The sequence below is a fragment of the Phyllosticta citribraziliensis genome (genome assembly GCF_038025025.1).
Source record: "Phyllosticta citribraziliensis strain CPC 17464 chromosome Unknown J3D65scaffold_8, whole genome shotgun sequence".
Taxonomy (NCBI): Eukaryota; Fungi; Ascomycota; class Dothideomycetes; order Botryosphaeriales; family Phyllostictaceae; genus Phyllosticta; species Phyllosticta citribraziliensis.
In genome coordinates, this window is record NW_027117345.1 from 1,628,236 (window position 1) to 1,644,299 (window position 16,064).

The window sequence follows — 16,064 nt, forward strand, 5'->3', positions numbered from 1 at the left end:
CCAAACAACTTCGCGCAAACCAACCCAAATCCACCGACAACACCACTTCAACCATGTCGTCTGAGGGAAAGAAGAAGCTGCCTCCAAAGGTTGCTGCGATGAGGTCGCGCAAACGCCAAAAGGTCGAGTCGAATGGCGGCAATGCGGTTTCCGCTCCCAAGCCCAAGCCCGCGCCCGCTGCCAAAGGAAAAGTCCGTGTGGATGCACTGGATTGGAAATCGGTGGAGATGCCTGATCGTCTGGATGATTTTGAAGGGTTCTATGGGCTTGAGGAAATCGACGACGTCGACGTTGTTCGGCAAGACGATGGCCGAGTATCGTTCGCGAGGACAGAGAAAGCAGACAAGAACGACCGACAAGGACAAGACAAGAAGGCTGGCGAGAAGAGAAAAGCGGATGAAGTCGACGATCAAGTCCAGGAGAACGGCGAGGAAGAGGCAGAGTGGTCTGGATTCAGCGACAACGACGAGCCTGCACCTGCGGTAGCGTCCGCCAAAGTAAATCCAGAGGACCATGTCGACGCGAAGAAGGTTCAGAAAAAGGAGAAGAACGATAAGAACAAGAAAGATAAGAAGGGAGACAAGAAGGAGAAAGACAAGCCTAAGACCAAGCAACAAAAACAAGAGAAATCTGTTGAAGGGAAAGTTGTTAGTGCTGGTCCCATCGGTACGGTCCCATTTGCAGGGTTGTTCGAAAATGAGGACGAGGATGAAATCGACACATCCGCATGGAATCCCCTAAACCTATCCGACGAGACCATGATTGCGCTTTCAAAGCTCAAGTTCGCAAAACCAACGACCATCCAATCTGCATCGATACCTGAAATTCTAGCCGGTCACGATGTAATAGGCAAGGCGGTCACTGGCTCTGGTAAAACTCTTGCATTTGGCATTCCGATTCTGGAAAGCTTTCTGGAAAAGAACAACAAGAAATCTACGTCTGGCGAGAAGTCGCCTTTGGCACTGATTCTAAGTCCTACTCGAGAATTGGCGCATCAAATTTCCAAACACCTGACAACCTTGTACACCGCTGGATCATTTGACGGTCCTTCTATTGCCACCATCACGGGAGGTCTTTCGGTTCAAAAGCAGCAGCGTACTGTCGAAACTGCCGATGTTGTCATTGGAACTCCCGGCCGGCTGTGGGAAATAATTAGTCAAGGTCATGGGTTGCTGAAGCGATTCAAGAAGATCAAGTTTCTTGTGGTTGATGAGGCCGACCGCTTGCTCAGCGAGGGCCATTTCAAAGAGGTGGAGGAGATTATGAACGTCATTGACCGCCAGGATACGTCAGAAGAGGTCGAGGATGAAGTTGAAGAGTTTTCCGACCAGGACGAAATAGAGGAGGAAAAGGCTGAGCGGCAAACGCTCGTCTTCTCTGCCACGTTCAACAAGGGTCTTCAGCAAAAGCTCACGGGCAAGTCAAAATGGCATGGAGAGTTGCTATCAAACAAGGAATCCATGGAGTACCTCTTGAAAAAGTTGAAGTTCAAGGAGAAGCCCAAATTCGTCGATGTCAATCCCATTTCTCAGATGGCAGAGGGCTTGAAGGAGGGACTTGTAGAGTGTGGAGCTATGGAGAAGGTGAGATTCCGGCCCGAAACATCTTTCCGAATGATCATTAATTGACCCTTGTGCAGGATCTCTATCTCTACGCTCTTCTCCTCCTCCACCCCAAAACGAGGACGTTGATCTTCACAAACAGCATTTCCGCCGTAAAGCGCCTTCACCCGTTCTTGACCAATCTGGGTCTCCCTACCTTGTCTTTGCACTCGCAAATGGCACAAAAGGCGCGTCTCCGTGCTGTGGAACGCTTCTCTTCGCAGCCGGATTCAATCCTCATTGCCACTGACGTGGCGGCCCGTGGTCTCGACATCAAGGGCGTACAGTTGGTCGTTCATTACCACTTGCCCCGAGCCGCGGACATGTACGTCCATCGCTCTGGAAGAACGGCAAGAGGAACGGAAACGGGCTCAAGTGTCTTGATTTGCTCGCCTGAAGAGGTTGCCGGTGTCAGAAGACTGGTAGCCAAGGTTCACAAGGACAACGACGGACCCCGGGCAAACTACTACATGCGGAGTCTTGATATCGACCGACGTATCGTCAGCAGGCTCAAGCCCCGGGCAACTCTGGCCAAGAAGCTTGCGGACACGACGATCGCACAGTCCAAGTCCAACTCGTCGGAGAATGACCTGCTGAGGCAGGGTGCCGAGGATCTGGGTGTCGAATACGACTCGGAGGAGTTGGACAAAGCTATGGGAAAGTCTGGAAGGGGTAATGGGCGAAAGCTAAAGGAGCGCGAGGCGAAGAGCTTATCAAAGGATGAGGTGCAGGCCATGAGGGCTGAGCTCAAGTCGCTTTTGAGCCAGAGGGTTAATGTTGGTGTCAGTGAAAGGTACCTGACGTCTGGTGGCGTGGACGTGGATGCTCTTATTAAGAACGAGGAGACTAGGAGAGGAGAGTTTTTGGGGACGGTGGATAGCATTGGATTTTAGGTTGTGGTCCATATCCTTTCAGAATAGTCCTAGATCTGGTTCTGAATAAGAGTTGAATGATATCGTCCTTTTGTTGGCCAGACTGAAGAACAGGAAATTACGAATTACGACAAAGAATTCTGCAGTGAGCTGCTTCCGATAGACTCAGCGGAGTTCCAATACGGTCCAATAATGACAAGAACGGAATCAAGGGAAATTGTGGTGTTGAGCAAAGGGCGGTGTGGCTGGGCGCGGGGTGTGGCGGGGCAGCACGGAAAAATATTTGAGGCGTGCAGGTGCATCATGACTCTTCTTGGGCGCCGCTCTCCAAAAACTACCGCTTCATCCACTACCTCAATCCTCTCCAGCTTCACACATTCGCAACTATGGCGGACAAAGTCAAGGACGTCGTCGTTCCCATCGTCGAAAAGGTCACGGGCCAGTCCTCTGAGGGCGACGCCGCCCAGAACCTGCTTCTTGACGAAGTCACTGGAGAGCGCGTCTCCAAGACTGAGCGTTAGCACCAACTTTGCCGGCTCTTCCAAATTCCTTACTGACCCTCTCATAGTGAAGCGCCGCCAGAAGCAGCGTGAGAAGGACGCCAAGAAGGCGGAGAAGGCTGCTGCTGCCCCGCCAAAGGCGCAGAAGGAGAAGAAGTCGAGCGCCGAGGACGAGGAGAAGGAATTGACGCCCAACCAATACTTCGAGATCCGCAGCAGGACCATCAACAAGCTCCGCGAGACCCACGAACCGAACCCATACCCCCACAAGTTCCACGTCACGACCGACCTGCGCGAATTCCTCAAGGAATATGAGGGCCTCAAGACTGGCGAGATGCGCAAGGATGTCGAGGTTCGGATTGGCGCAAGAATCTACACAAAGCGTTCGTCTGGACAGAACCTGTGCTTCTACGATGTGCGCGCAGAGGGCGCTCGTGTGCAGGTCATGTGCCAGGCGCAAGAGTCGACGAGCTCTGTGCCCTTCCCCGTCCAGCACGAGAACCTGAGGAGAGGTGACATTGTTGGTATCGTCGGATTCCCGGGCCGGACGAACCCCAAGAACAGGGCTGAGGGAGAACTCAGCATCTTCGCCAAGGAGATGGTTCTGCTCGCACCCTGCCTGCACCAGCTGCCGGGTGAGCACTACGGCTTCAAGGACAAGGAGCAGCGTCACAGGAGGAGATATCTTGACTTGATCATGAACGACTCCACCCGCAACACCTTCGTCACCAGGTCTCGCATGATTACCTACATTCGCAAGTTCTTTGACGAAAAGGACTTCACCGAGGTTGAGACGCCCATGATGAACGCCATTGCAGGTGGTGCCACTGCCAAGCCCTTCAAGACCTACCACAACGACCTCAAGATGGACATGTTCATGCGTATTGCGCCGGAACTGTACCTCAAGATGCTGATTGTTGGTGGTATGGAGCGTGTGTACGAGATTGGTCGCCAGTTCCGCAACGAGGACATTGACCTGACGCACAACCCCGAGTTTACCACTTGCGAGTTCTACCAGGCCTTTGCCGACATGTACGACATTATGGACCTGACCGAGGAGCTGGTCTCCGGCCTGGTCAAGCACGTCACGGGTGGCTACAAGACCAAGTTCCACACGCAACATGGCGAGGAGTACGAGGTCAACTGGTCGCGCCCGTGGAAGAGGATAGAGATGATTCCGGCCCTTGAGGAGGCGCTCGGCGAGAAGTTCCCTCCCGGCGATGAACTGCACACCCAAGAGACCAACGAGTTCCTCAAGCGCATGCTCGTCAAGGCCAAGCTGGACTGCTCGCCGCCGTTGACCAACGCGCGTATGCTCGACGCGATGGTGGGCGAGTTCATTGAGGAGAAATGCATCAACCCGACCATGATCACGGGGCACCCGCAGATGATGTCGCCACTGGCCAAGTACCACAGGCAACACAAGGGTCTGTGTGAGCGTTTCGAGGCATTTGTCTGCAAGAAGGAAATCGTCAACGCTTACACGGAGCTTAATGACCCCTTCGACCAGCGCATGCGCTTCGAGGAGCAGGCCAACCAAAAGGCCCAGGGCGACGACGAGGCCCAGATCATTGACGAGACTTTCTGCACCTCGCTCGAATACGGCCTGCCCCCGACGGGCGGCTGGGGCATGGGTATCGACCGCATGGTCATGTTCTTGACCGACAACTACTCGATCAAGGAGGTCCTCACCTTCCCCATGATGAAGGAGGACAAGTCGCAGAGCGCTCAGCCCAAGGCCGCCGAGGTCGCTGGCGTTCAGCCCCTTCCCGAGGAGGGCATTGGTAAGTATGCCGCATTTCTTCAATCCGCCCTGTTGCTGACTAAGTTTAGCCCACAAATAAGCTCATGACCGAGCAATTAAGCATAAAGCGAGTCTCCCGGACATGGCGTCAGACGGTGAAGGCCACACCTCCATCTCTGAGGCAGAACAAGAGATGGGCGAACAACCTCTGGGCTTGGATTTAGACGGGCATCATGCGTGATTGTACCGTTATGGAATGAAGGATTGATAGAGGCAGAAAAAAGGAACTCGTCAAAAATTTCCTTCTCTCAATCAAACGACATGTTTTACTTGTTTGCGATGCGGCCAGGCCAGCCTGTGAATTTGATGGATGACATGACGGTGAGCACATTTGCTAGTTATACCGCTTGCCTTCTTCGGCAGAGAAATATCCGTAGGCCGGTTCCAGTGAGTAGAGCCGTGTCCCTGTTTATGCGAATCATTCGACGGATCCGCAACTCCGCATCAACCGACGGAGCTGGTGGGGTTCGTCTCCAGGACCCTGTCCAAACAGGCAGCCAGTCTTCGGTCGAACGAGCCATCCAGACCAAGGGGGAGGCCGAAGGTACAGTTTGGGGTCTGATTCAAACGGATGGTTGAGTCACCGTCCCGAGGTGTCCCGGTAAAGAAAGAAAGCGGCGGTTCCGTTGGCAGAGCATGTTGGGGGCAGTTTCCTAATACGGACTAGCCGACAGGGATCCCCCACCTCGTAACGATAACGTCACAGGGCGGACGACAACAGCTATGTTCATTACGGTACTACCAAAGCCGCATGCCATTAACAACGTCGGAGAATCAGGCATCCTCCGGACTTAAAGACGACCTCAATTACTCATCAGGGTGTTGCGCATAAAACCTCCCAAGCACCAGTCGTCTCCACACCACCTCATTTCAATTCCAATCGCCATCACAGACTCAAACACTCTTCCATCATCACAAGAGCTGGGAAATCAGGTCACCATGGCTTCTTACGACACGATTCCATCTGCGGCAAAGACCAAACCAACGCCTTTCAAAGTAGAAATTCCTCAGGAGAAGCTACAGCAGCTCGAACAGCTTGTCAAGCTCTCACCGCTTGGACCCGAGACTTATGAGAATCTCTTTGAAGATCGCAAATACGGCATCTCTCGCTCATGGCTCTCAAAAGCCAAGAAGGAATGGGAATCGTTCGACTGGTGCGTGGCACGACAGTCTCCTGCCTTTGGCCTTGCCCCGCACATCACATCATCACCACGACCAGCTGCGGTGCTGACGCGGGGAACAATCTAACAATTGGCCAGGCGTGCTCATGAAGCCCACATCAACTCGTTCCCTCACTTCAAGCTGCCCGTCACCGATGACGACGGCCGCAAGCACTCCGTCCACTTCGTTGCTCTCTTCTCCACCAACCCGTCTGCAATCCCCATTGCTTTCTTCCACGGCTGGCCTGGCTCCTTCCTCGAATTCTTGCCCATTCTCTCGCTGCTCAAATCTCGCTATAAGCCAGAAGAGCTCCCTTTCCATTTCGTTGTGCCCTCGCTGTCGGGGTACTCGTTCAGCGATCGCCCGCCCAAGGACAAGGACTGGACCATGAGCGATGAGGCGCGCATCATGGACAAGTTCATGCGCGAGTTGGGATTCGAAGCAGGCTACGTGGCCCAAGGCGGCGACATCGGCAGCTTCATCTCCCGCATTCTGGGCGCGGAGAAGGAGTCGTGCAAAGCTGTCCACCGTAAGACCCCTTCTCAACTCCGTCTAGAGTCTCGACCAGAGCAGAAGAGAAGCTGACTGGCGGCCATTCAACAGTCAACTTCAGCCCGTCTCAAAAACCCGACGGCGTCTCCGAAGACGACGCAAACGAGCTCGAAAAGAAGGGCCTGCAGCGCGGTTCCGAGTTCCAGCGGTCCGGCTTCGCCTATGCCATGGAGCACGGCACGCGACCCGCGACCATCGGGCTCGTCCTGAGCTCGAGCCCCATCGCCCTGCTCTCCTGGATTGGCGAAAAGTTCCTGACGTGGACCGATGAGGACCCGCCTACATCGGCCATCCTCGAGTCCGTCTCGCTGTACTGGCTCACCGACAGCTTCCCCACGAGCATCTGGTCGTACCGACAGCACTTTGGCCCGAACCAGGTCCCTGGTGGCGTCCATGGGTCGCCCAAGTACCGCCTCAACAAGCCCTTTGGCTTCAGCTTCTTCCCGTACGAGCTCATGGGCGTGCCCAAGTCGTGGGTTGCGGCCAATGGCGATCTGGTCTTTTATAGGCAGCATGAGAGTGGTGGCCATTTCGCTGCCATGGAGCAGCCTGAAGAGCTGTTGAAGGATGTGACGGACTTTGTGCAGCAGGTTTGGAAGTGAGCGTGTCAGTCCTGCTGTGTGGAGAGGTCTGTTGATGATGCGACCAAAAGTGAAGATGGCCAATGATGCCCGTCTTTTCATGGAGGCTGGGAGCTGCAAGTGAGAATACTCCGCCATTGGCAAGGGAAAGGACACTCTGGAGCTCCTGATGGAAAATCAAAGGTAGTCGAGCAATGGAACGAGAAACGATCTCAATGTACGTTTCCCAGAGATCTCTCAGGACTGTGATCCACATTCGAATGCGCATCTAAAGCAGGTAGGCCAATGATGAAGTGACATTATCAGTTGAGCTTCGAAGTTGATTCCAAGCCGACGAACATAATTTCATGCAATGTCCATGTTTCCTCATCGTTGAGCCCACAGCCACGTATACTTTTATCCAAAAGCGAAAACCCTACAAACTCACAACCCCCGCCTCCAACACGCCCTGCTCGCCAATAAGGCCACCAACAACATCGTCGCCGACCATCCGATCAATCCCCAGGATCATGAGCGCCTCGCGCGAATCCTTGCCGCTGGCCGCCTCCTCGTAGCTCTGCATCAACGGGGCGACAGTCATGGAGCTGATGTTGACGCCGGCGGCGCCGAGGCGGTTGCCCACGAAGCCAATCTTGCCGCAGCTGTCGAAGTTGCGGCAGATGAGCAGCGTGCCCTCGGGGACGAAGTTGGCCGTGAAGCGGTCGAGCCGCGAAATGTACGGCGTGTTGGCCGACACGAAGCCCTGGATGACCTGCTCCTGCAGCGGGTTGCTGCGTTGTTCGGCTGCATCCGAACTGTTGCGCGGGCTCGCGGGACTGAGCGGCACGCCACCACCACCACTACTGCCGCCGCCGCTGACGCCCCGCGTGAAGCTGGGCCGCTGCTGCTCTGCGCTGCGTGATGCTGATGTCGACCGCGAGGGCCGCGCGCGCAGCGTGACGGAGCTCGCGAAGCCCTTTTCTTCTGCGTCTTCTCGCGCACGCTGCTCGTTGACCAGGATGCCGCGCTGCTGGGCTACCAGCTCGGCGTTGACGATGTTGACGTTGAGGCCTTCCGGGGAGCTAATTGGCGCGAGGAGGCCCTTGATCAGCGCAGCGAAGAGGGGCTTGGTCGTGTTCAGCGAGGCGATTTGCCCCTGGAGGGTCAGGTCGAAGGTTGTGCGGAAGTTGGTCGCCGCTGATCTTGCTTTGGGGCTGTAGTGCTGTGTGTATAGCGAGCCCATTCTTTCAATCAAGTCGACGTATGGCTGGAGAGTGCGATATTCTTCTGGCAGGATCAGGGGCGCGTTGACGGCGCTTCGGGGAAGATCGCCGGAAAGTATGGACACGACTTGCTGGCACACGTCTATAGACACGTTCTCCTGGGCCTCGACGGTGGAAGCCCCGAGGTGGGGAGTGGCTAGAACCTTTGGGTGTGCAACCAGTCTGGAAGCGGGAGAGTCTGGCTGCGGAGGTTCAGATGTAAAAACGTCGATTCCGGCGCCTCCTATCTTTCCTGCCTCGATTGCCTCGAGCAAAGCCTCTTCATCAATCACTCCGCCTCTTGCAACATTCAGTACTCTCGCAGTTGGTTTCATTTTGGCAAGCTCTGCTCTGCCAATCATTCCTTTGGTCGATGCGATCAAGGGGGTGTGGATGGTGAAGAAGTCAGCCGCGGTGAGCAAGTCGTCGAGACTGTCTTTCAGCTCCACTGAAGCAGAGGAGGCAAGCTGCGGGTTGGCATAAGGATCAAAGGCAATAACCTTCATTCCAAAACCATTGGCGATCCGAGCAACCGTCAGGCCCACTGTGAGATGTTAGATATTGAAGAGGGTTGATTCGAATGGCCCACCTTTTCCGAGGCCAACGATTGCCAGACATTTCCCCTTGGCCTCCACTCCAACAAGCCGGCTCCTCTCCCACTTGCCCTGCTTGACACTGGCATAGGCATCGCCAATGTTTCTTGAGACTGCCATCATCAATGCAATCGTGTGCTCTGCAGCGGCATTGATGTTCCCAACCGGGCTGTTTACCACAATCACACCAAGCTGTGTCGCACTTTTGACGTCGACCTAGTAGCGAATCAGCCTCATCCCGAACCAAAGTATACAGTGGTACAAGGTACATTGTCGACACCGACACCGGCTCTAGCGACGACTTTTAATTTCTTGGCAGCGGACAGCAAGTCTGCCGTCACTTTGGTTTCAGAGCGGACGATCAAGGCCTCGTAGTCGTGAATGATGCTCTTCAACTCGTCTGGCGACAAGCCCTTGCGCTCGTGGACCTCGAATGCTTCCTGTAGCAACACGAGTCCATCCGGTGACACTTTTTCTGGAATCAGGACTTTTGGTCGTGGGGCAGAAGAACCATTGCTGTAGATCGGAGTCGGCATCGTGGGCTAACAATTATGGTTGCAGACAGCAAGTCGAGGATTCTCGCAAAGTATCCAACAGGTGGAGGAGACTAGGGTAGATTTTGGTGTCCCGGGTCCAGAGGTAGTTCTGTCAGGTGAGAAAAGACCTGCATCGAACTAAGAATGCGGGAGGGGGTGTACTCAAGCCGTCTTGCCCAATTGAGGGGCACAGCTGTGTTCCCCGCTCCCGCGCCCGACGCCTTGGGTGTCTGCGACTGGTTGTCAGGTACATCGTGGTTCTTGTACATGCATCCTAGTCCAAATGGCCAACGCACTAGAAGACCGTAGGCGCTCCGGTTAGTGTTCAAGTCCAAGACAAAATTAAATGTCGCAGATTGCGCGAGCAAATGTGGCGCGTTATGAGTTGCATTGCACTAGACGCTGGTCGCAAGATTTACATAACCGCTGTACTGCTTTCGCAACTCTTCTTTCAACGCATTACCAGTTGCAGCGCTGCTTCAGCTTTTCGTTTTGAACGATTTCAATCCAGTAGTTGTCAGGATCTGTGACACAGTCAGCGGTATGCCACGCGCGAGAAAAGGGTGCAAGGCTTACCCAGAACGAAGGCAATGTCCTTCATCCGGCCGTCGGTCAACCTCTTCTTCCAGGTGACCTTCTTGTCCTCAAACCTCGAACACGCAGCGTCCAAGTCATCAACGGTGATGCAAATGTGGCCGAAGCCCTGCGGCTGGTCATTGCCGTTGTGGTATTTGAAGTTGGCGTCGTTCTCGGTTCCGTAGTTCCAAGTCAGCTCCAGCACACCTTCGCGATCCGCAATGGGGTTGACGCCGTTGGAACTCTGCTTTGGGGCATCTGGTCCATATGATAGGAAGTAGAGGTTGAACTTTGCGTCCTTGTTCTCGGAGATCCTCTGCAGCTTCATGCCCATGACGTCTTGGTAAAAGTTGAGCGACTTTTCGTGGTCCTTGACGCGGATCATGGTGTGGTTCTGTTGCTCGAGTTAGGAAATTCTCGGTCCGGCGCAGAAACGAGCAAACTCACCATGCGATAGGTCTGAATGTCCGTCTCATTGACGTTTTCCGTCTGCTCGACAGGGTTTTGAGCGATGAGCTCGACCCAGTATCCATTGGGGTCCAGCGCGAAAGCAATGCTTCTCATGCGACCATCTGTGAGCTTCTTCTGGAATTTGTAGCCGGCATCCTCCAGCCTCTGGCACGCAGCCTGGATGTTGTCTACCGAAACACAGACGTGGCCAAAGCCCTTGTAAGGCTCGGTGTTGCCGTTTGTGATGTTGTATTCCGGGTCGCTCTCGGTTCCGTAGTTGTGGGTGAGCTCGATGATGCCCTCACGGTCAGTCCAGTGGTTGCCGTGAGAGGCGGCTTTGGGGCTGTCGTAGGCGAGGTAGTAGAGATCGAACTTGGCATCTGGGTTCTTCATGGTCTTGATGAGCTTCATGCCAAGAAACTCGTAGAATTTGACCGACTGCTTTGGGTCCTTGACTCGAAGCCTGGGAGAAATTTCAGTATCGGGAGCAGCTAGAACCCGAGGGGGTCCTTACATCGAGTGGTTGAACTTGTACTTGGCGGTGTCGGTGGCCATTGTCGCAAAGGCTTTTGCAAAAGCTGGGGCAGTAAAGATGGATTGGTGGAATCTAGGCTGCCTGAGGGTGCAGAGGAAGAAGCGGCATGTCGAGAGCATCAGCGAAGCGTGAAGCAAGAGAAAGAAGTTGCATTAGCAAGCAAGCAGGATGACGTGGGGCGTTGCCCCTCTTCAGCCGGCCGGTCCATGCGCAAGGGAAGACGAAGGCCGAGGAGTAAATCCGGGCAGATGGATGTGGGATTGACGGGCGTGTCAAGGGGATGGACGTGATGGAGATGAAGTTGTACGTGTCGCAGAAGAAGCATTGCACGAGCAGTCGACGCGTGAAAGCGAATGCAACACCTTGAGGGCCATGCCATGACTACATACGTCGACTCTGCCTGGCAATGGAAGGAGACGCCAAGTCACGTTTCGTAAGCGAGCGGCTAATGGCGGTTAGCTAAGATGATTCCATGCTGCTGTACCGACGAGACCAACGAACGCTGGAACAACAAATCATCCCGTTGTTCTCCATGTTCCTTGGTGGTGCCGTGCTCTCTCTGCTCTCTCTGCTCTCGACTGATCCTTGCGCCAATCACACGGCAGCACCCACTTATCTTGGCGTCTACTCCAACCTCTGGGCTTCCTCACAACATTCCCAAGTGCCCTCGAGTCTGCTCCTCACGCCTGACGCTATCCATCCCGAGTTAGCTGTTTGCTGACGCCGCCACCTGCGAGCCCCTGGAAGTCCCCCGTCGTCCTGTTCGCCCCCTATCCCACCTTCGACTTTGCGCAACCTTCCCTCTCTCCCATCGCCGACTCTCGGAGCCATGTACGTTCAACGCCCAATTATTGCCCTTCAGACTGCATGACTGGTGCAGGTCGCTTGTGCGACGCTCCTCTTCCAATTCCTGGCCTCGCTTCCAGGATTCTGCACATGTCTGCTGACCTGGGGTAAAAAAATTAAAGGATGCGCTTCTTGGCCGTCTGCAATTACTGTTCAGGCTGCCTGCTGACTCGACATGCCTCTTTCAGATCGCAACCGCCGGGGCTCGTTGCCCACAATGCTCAACGTCAAAAAGCTAAGCGACTTGCTGGCTAGCAATGTCGACCCAAAGCTGTATCCTCGCATGTTGTATGTGCACCTGCTGCCGAATCTGGAAGCCCCCATCGGATTGTCCTAACACCTGCCTCAGCGTCATGTCTCCCAACGGAACTCTGTTGGCCTATAGCAGGCCCGCCAACATCAAGGAACTCCGCGACCAAGCAGCACTGGTCTCCATGGCATGGAAGGAGCACGAGCACAGTGTCAGATCTGAGACCTCCCACTCTGAAAACCACGAGCCATCAGCCTCATCACGTGCCCCTCTGGAGACCCTGACGATTGAATTCGACAACGGCAACCTGATCGTCCGCGCCATCCAACCGAAACTGCTCCTGGTTCTTGTTGGCGGTGTGCCTCCTGGGCGCAAGCAATCTTTCAAGGTCACGCCCGAAATCCAAGGAAGTGCTCGCTACCCCCCAGAAACTGCCGACTCGTCAACCAACGGCCATGGCAGAGTCATCCCCCCGCCTTCGACAGATTCTCACAACTCGTCCCAAGATCCAGCCAGCATAGGATCCCCGGATGCTCCATCATCGGTATCAGTCGCCGAGAGCCACATGAGCCAACGCGAAAAGGACACCAAATTGGGGCCTTTGTACGTCCAGCGCAAAAAGGTCGACGCCATGACGAATTTCATCCGACAAGACTTTGAACGCAGAGGCTTTGTCATGCCTGACGATGTGAGCTTCCCTTGATCGCCAGACCCGCATCTCCGGGCCCTGGGGACGATGGTTTCGCACTCGAAAAGACGAATGTTTTCTTTTTCTTCAAAATCGGGATTTCGGGCAAATAATTGCCGAGGACTTTGCCGCTGTTGAAAGCTATTCTGCAAGGCGTTCGGATTTGCTTTTCAATATCCCAAGCGTCGTTGCGTTCAGAGGTCCACATTCCGGTTACCTAGCTTTTCTTTACGGCCAGTTTGCCATGCCTCGAGCATTCTGCCGGCCACCATTTTCGCTACGCAGAGTAGCACCTGTGTATAGTACGTACAGTGGTGTTGAGCCTGTCCAAAGCTACTCACGATAATGCAGTGTTGAGAATGTTCAAGTCTTAGTTTTGCAGGCGTGCTGATTGGCGTGGTCTGAGCGATCCCCGGTCCAACTTACAATCTGGGGTAACAGGAGCCTCGACTTCCTTGCCCGGACAGCGCCGTGGTCACAATGACGTCACTTGCATCCCAGGGCACCCCAGGGCGGCCATCCACCTCCAGGAACCTCTCACGCTCTTGAAAGCACCCACTCCACCTCTTTTACTTCTTCTCCGTCCTCGTATCACCAACCGTTTCATTTGCAAAGGTATTGTGCTCCTCTCTCCAGCACGAACGCCTTGCTAATTCGACGCAGCACATCATCCCCCACCACGCTCACCCCACAAACTCAATTCCTCCACGCCCCACCCCACTTCACACAAGGACAATGCTTCCCATCCGCCCCACGAGTGCCATCACAGCTGCCACGCGGCGAGTCACCCAGCTGCCGTACCAGCGAGCCTCAACGCGGCCGACCAGCAGAGCGCTCTCCTCAACAGCACGCTCCCTCTTCCCGGCCAAGGACACCCAAGACAAGGACAGCCTGAACCCGACGAGCACCGAGTACAGCAAGAGCAGCGGCGACGACGCCGCAGCGCAGACGACCGACGCCGCCTTCAACCCGAACAAGACGAGCCCGGAGGAGGAGACGGCGACGGCTAACCGCGAGAGTGGGGAGGTGAGGAAATCCGGTCCCAGCGTACGTGACTGATTGGCTTGCTTGAGCTGAGAGGAACTGGGGTGGTATTTTGTTGTTCCCCTTTTGCTGACGAGAATGCGTTGCGATGCAGGACACCAACCCACTCGACGTCAGCCCTGGCAACCCAGAAATCAGCAAGCCGAGAGATCCGACTGAAGGAGGCGCAGACAAGGCCCCTCAGAAAGAGAGAGCGAGAACGAGTGGCCATGGTAGCCCGAAGAAGGCTGGCGGTGGAAAGTCGGGTTGAGACACCTATCTTGAAATGTGAGGGCCAACGGGACAGGAGAAGCCAACTCTGAGACGGAAGATTGAGAAATTAGAAGTTGATCAGAGCACACCATTCAATTAGGCGTAGTGCGGGACTTTACTGCTTGCCACATGTTTTAGATTCATTCAGATGATTGACCCGCAACGACGAGATCCAAGAAAAAATATGGTAGACCAACCACTCCCGAAACTCCACTCATGCCGCCTATACCGCCTCGCACCCATACCGCGGAGTGCCAGCTCCCAACAAATCAATGTAGCTGCACAGGGAACCTTAAACCAACCACTTCTCCAAGTCGCATCAAAAATTGATCTCTCCACTCCCATCCACCCAGAGGAACGCTTCCTTCTCAATCACCAAATCTGCAACCCCTTGCCTATGTGCCCCTCCTCCCGCAAGCCACTCCATCAATACCCCCCCATATCACCATGGACACCATGGTACCCCGTATCATACCTAAACTGCTGCTCAGGCACAGCATAGTCCTCCAACATGCGACCGGCCTCAGGCTGCTGTTGGTCCTGCTGGTGTTTAGTCCCGCGACAACCAAACACGTCGTCGTCGTCACTGTCGTCATCGTCATCATGGCGCAGATTGTTGATGGCCGGGTCAAAGGCGCCGAGCCCCGTGCGCTCGATGGGGTGGATGGGCACGGCTTCGGTCTTGGTTTCGTAGTCGAGCATGGCGTTGTAGGAGCCTCGCTGCGTGAAGCGCTTGTAGACGTAGAGGTCGAGGAGCAGCGCTGCCAGCGTCGACGTGCTGCGTCGCTTGTCAGTCCCACCGTACCCACAAGAAGGTATACAATACACGACCGTACTCTCATCGAAGGGAAAGGAATGCGACCACGGGAATCCCACCATGGGTCGGTCACTTACAAGCCTAACATGGCAAACGCAAACAGCGCCTTGTATGTGCGGCACACCATGACGCCGTCTTCGCCGCCCCACCGCGCGACGCTGCACACGTGGCCCAGCGTGCCGCTGCTCCACCAGGCCAGCAGCCCGAAGCCCAGCGACCAGAGCAGGACTAGGCCGCCGTTGAGCGCCAGGTTGAATTGCGGCCGCAGACCCCCGATGCAGTGCGCGATCATGGTTGCGATCAGCGCGAGGACTGTGAGGATTGAGACGCATAGGAGCTGTGGGGTTGAGACGTCAGCTTCACCTTTTCTTTTTGGTGTCTTCGTTTTGGATGGTACTGTGTGGTGATGCCGGGAAGAGAAAAGCTATTCAGGAGAGCTATCCGACATGGCAACGTATGCCATCTCGGCGCCAGTCACACAGCACGCCCAGTGCAATCGACCAGCTTGAGTCTCCATTGTCCACAAGACATACAATAATAAGTGCTCAGCACCACCGCACCCCAGCAATGAGACCAAAGACAAAAAGAAGAAACAGAACAGAATCGAAAGACATGTCCAAAGGCTCAAAACTCACCACAAAAAACGTCCACGGCGTCTCATAATGATCATGCGCCAGCTGGTCGATGAAGAAGACCATGACGCTCATTACGATGGCCGACGACACGAGCTGCGTGCAGCGCACGGCGTGGAACGGCACCCGCGGGTACGGCGTCGGTTGCACTCTCCTGCTCCGCGATGGTGCTCCCCTGCTGCCGCTGCGCATGCCGGCGCGGAGGAAGCGTGGGGCCTTCATTGTTGCCGTTGCTCCTTTTGCGGCCGTCCTTCTCTTGCGCCAGGGAAGATTGAGGTGGATTGGACGAATGGATTGGTGGGCGTCGACCGAGGGGTTGCGAGACGAGTGCGCATGCAGCGGGAGCCGTCGCTGTTGACGTTGTTCGACGCAGTAGCTTGGGAGGCGAATATTCGAGGCGATGGGGTCAGGCAGGGAGGTACATGGACAGACAGACAGACAGGTCGGAGAGCCAAACCGCTACCAGGTACATGTAGGTACCGCTGCAGCTCCTGGTTTCTCTTCAGCTGTCCACCTCCGCTGGTGACCCCTTT

At 55.1% G+C, this 16,064-nt stretch overlaps 8 protein-coding genes across 8 annotated transcripts; 5 read left to right on the forward strand and 3 right to left on the reverse strand.

The window, feature by feature from the left end:
* Nucleotides 1-2: 2 nt before the first annotated feature.
* On the forward strand, nt 3-2,546 carry J3D65DRAFT_630578 (P-loop containing nucleoside triphosphate hydrolase protein). Its single transcript, XM_066800848.1, has 2 exons — nt 3-1,583; nt 1,640-2,546. Exons 1-2 carry the CDS (start codon nt 54-56, stop codon nt 2,492-2,494), a joined length of 2,385 nt encoding a protein of 794 aa, XP_066653972.1. The 5' UTR covers nt 3-53; the 3' UTR covers nt 2,495-2,546.
* A 313-nt stretch (nt 2,547-2,859) lies between these two features.
* J3D65DRAFT_669341 (lysyl-tRNA synthetase) lies at nt 2,860-4,817 on the forward strand (the record flags this gene model as incomplete). Its single annotated transcript, XM_066803187.1, has 3 exons — nt 2,860-2,989; nt 3,042-4,757; nt 4,807-4,817. 3 exons carry the CDS (start codon nt 2,860-2,862, stop codon nt 4,815-4,817), a joined length of 1,857 nt encoding a protein of 618 aa, XP_066653973.1.
* A 591-nt stretch (nt 4,818-5,408) lies between these two features.
* Nucleotides 5,409-7,289, forward strand: J3D65DRAFT_446056 (Alpha/Beta hydrolase protein). The gene is made up of 3 exons (XM_066796299.1): nt 5,409-5,931; nt 6,037-6,467; nt 6,542-7,289. Exons 1-3 carry the CDS (start codon nt 5,717-5,719, stop codon nt 7,090-7,092), a joined length of 1,197 nt encoding a protein of 398 aa, XP_066653974.1. The 5' UTR covers nt 5,409-5,716; the 3' UTR covers nt 7,093-7,289.
* Nucleotides 7,290-9,670, reverse strand: J3D65DRAFT_446052 (D-isomer specific 2-hydroxyacid dehydrogenase). Its single transcript, XM_066796298.1, has 3 exons — nt 9,175-9,670; nt 8,902-9,121; nt 7,290-8,856 (listed from the first exon to the last, which is right to left on the reverse strand). The coding sequence occupies exons 1-3, from the start codon at nt 9,439-9,441 to the stop codon at nt 7,487-7,489; spliced, it is 1,857 nt and encodes a 618-aa protein (XP_066653975.1). The 5' UTR covers nt 9,442-9,670; the 3' UTR covers nt 7,290-7,486.
* Nucleotides 9,671-9,900: 230 nt separating this feature from the next.
* J3D65DRAFT_669344 (lactoylglutathione lyase-like protein) lies at nt 9,901-11,022 on the reverse strand (the record flags this gene model as incomplete). The annotated part of the gene is made up of 4 exons (XM_066803188.1): nt 9,901-9,965; nt 10,018-10,411; nt 10,465-10,930; nt 10,982-11,022. The coding sequence occupies 4 exons, from the start codon at nt 11,020-11,022 to the stop codon at nt 9,901-9,903; spliced, it is 966 nt and encodes a 321-aa protein (XP_066653976.1).
* A 1,001-nt stretch (nt 11,023-12,023) lies between these two features.
* On the forward strand, nt 12,024-12,801 carry J3D65DRAFT_604651 (uncharacterized protein; the record flags this gene model as incomplete). Its single annotated transcript, XM_066798288.1, has 2 exons — nt 12,024-12,136; nt 12,198-12,801. The coding sequence occupies 2 exons, from the start codon at nt 12,024-12,026 to the stop codon at nt 12,799-12,801; spliced, it is 717 nt and encodes a 238-aa protein (XP_066653977.1).
* Nucleotides 12,802-13,348: 547 nt separating this feature from the next.
* Nucleotides 13,349-14,265, forward strand: J3D65DRAFT_630597 (uncharacterized protein). The gene is made up of 3 exons (XM_066800849.1): nt 13,349-13,401; nt 13,450-13,812; nt 13,925-14,265. The coding sequence occupies exons 2-3, from the start codon at nt 13,522-13,524 to the stop codon at nt 14,078-14,080; spliced, it is 447 nt and encodes a 148-aa protein (XP_066653978.1). The 5' UTR covers nt 13,349-13,401; nt 13,450-13,521; the 3' UTR covers nt 14,081-14,265.
* J3D65DRAFT_630602 (uncharacterized protein) lies at nt 14,201-16,056 on the reverse strand. The gene is made up of 3 exons (XM_066800850.1): nt 15,535-16,056; nt 14,977-15,236; nt 14,201-14,860 (listed from the first exon to the last, which is right to left on the reverse strand). Exons 1-3 carry the CDS (start codon nt 15,751-15,753, stop codon nt 14,509-14,511), a joined length of 831 nt encoding a protein of 276 aa, XP_066653979.1. The 5' UTR covers nt 15,754-16,056; the 3' UTR covers nt 14,201-14,508.
* Between the last annotated feature and the right edge of the window lie 8 nt (nt 16,057-16,064).

Bases quoted from the DNA above. Each gene is read 5' to 3' on its own strand.
- J3D65DRAFT_630578 (XM_066800848.1), top strand. From the start codon at position 54: ATGTCGTCTGAGGGAAAGAAGAAGCTGCCTCCAAAGGTTGCTGCGATG. The intron at 1,584-1,639 runs GTGAGATTCCGG...ACCCTTGTGCAG, and splicing joins AGTGTGGAGCTATGGAGAAG to GATCTCTATCTCTACGCTCT.
- J3D65DRAFT_446056 (XM_066796299.1), top strand. From the start codon at position 5,717: ATGGCTTCTTACGACACGATTCCATCTGCGGCAAAGACCAAACCAACG. The intron at 5,932-6,036 runs GTGCGTGGCACG...ACAATTGGCCAG, and splicing joins GAATGGGAATCGTTCGACTG to GCGTGCTCATGAAGCCCACA. The intron at 6,468-6,541 runs GTAAGACCCCTT...GCCATTCAACAG, and splicing joins GTCGTGCAAAGCTGTCCACC to TCAACTTCAGCCCGTCTCAA.
- J3D65DRAFT_446052 (XM_066796298.1), bottom strand. From the start codon at position 9,441: ATGCCGACTCCGATCTACAGCAATGGTTCTTCTGCCCCACGACCAAAA. The intron at 9,122-9,174 runs GTACCTTGTACC...ATTCGCTACTAG, and splicing joins CCGGTGTCGGTGTCGACAAT to GTCGACGTCAAAAGTGCGAC. The intron at 8,857-8,901 runs GTGGGCCATTCG...AACATCTCACAG, and splicing joins AATCGTTGGCCTCGGAAAAG to TGGGCCTGACGGTTGCTCGG.
- J3D65DRAFT_630597 (XM_066800849.1), top strand. From the start codon at position 13,522: ATGCTTCCCATCCGCCCCACGAGTGCCATCACAGCTGCCACGCGGCGA. The intron at 13,813-13,924 runs GTGAGGAAATCC...GTTGCGATGCAG, and splicing joins CTAACCGCGAGAGTGGGGAG to GACACCAACCCACTCGACGT.
- J3D65DRAFT_630602 (XM_066800850.1), bottom strand. From the start codon at position 15,753: ATGAAGGCCCCACGCTTCCTCCGCGCCGGCATGCGCAGCGGCAGCAGG. The intron at 15,237-15,534 runs GTGAGTTTTGAG...TCAACCCCACAG, and splicing joins CGCCGTGGACGTTTTTTGTG to CTCCTATGCGTCTCAATCCT. The intron at 14,861-14,976 runs GTAAGTGACCGA...CAAGCGACGCAG, and splicing joins GCGTTTGCCATGTTAGGCTT to CACGTCGACGCTGGCAGCGC.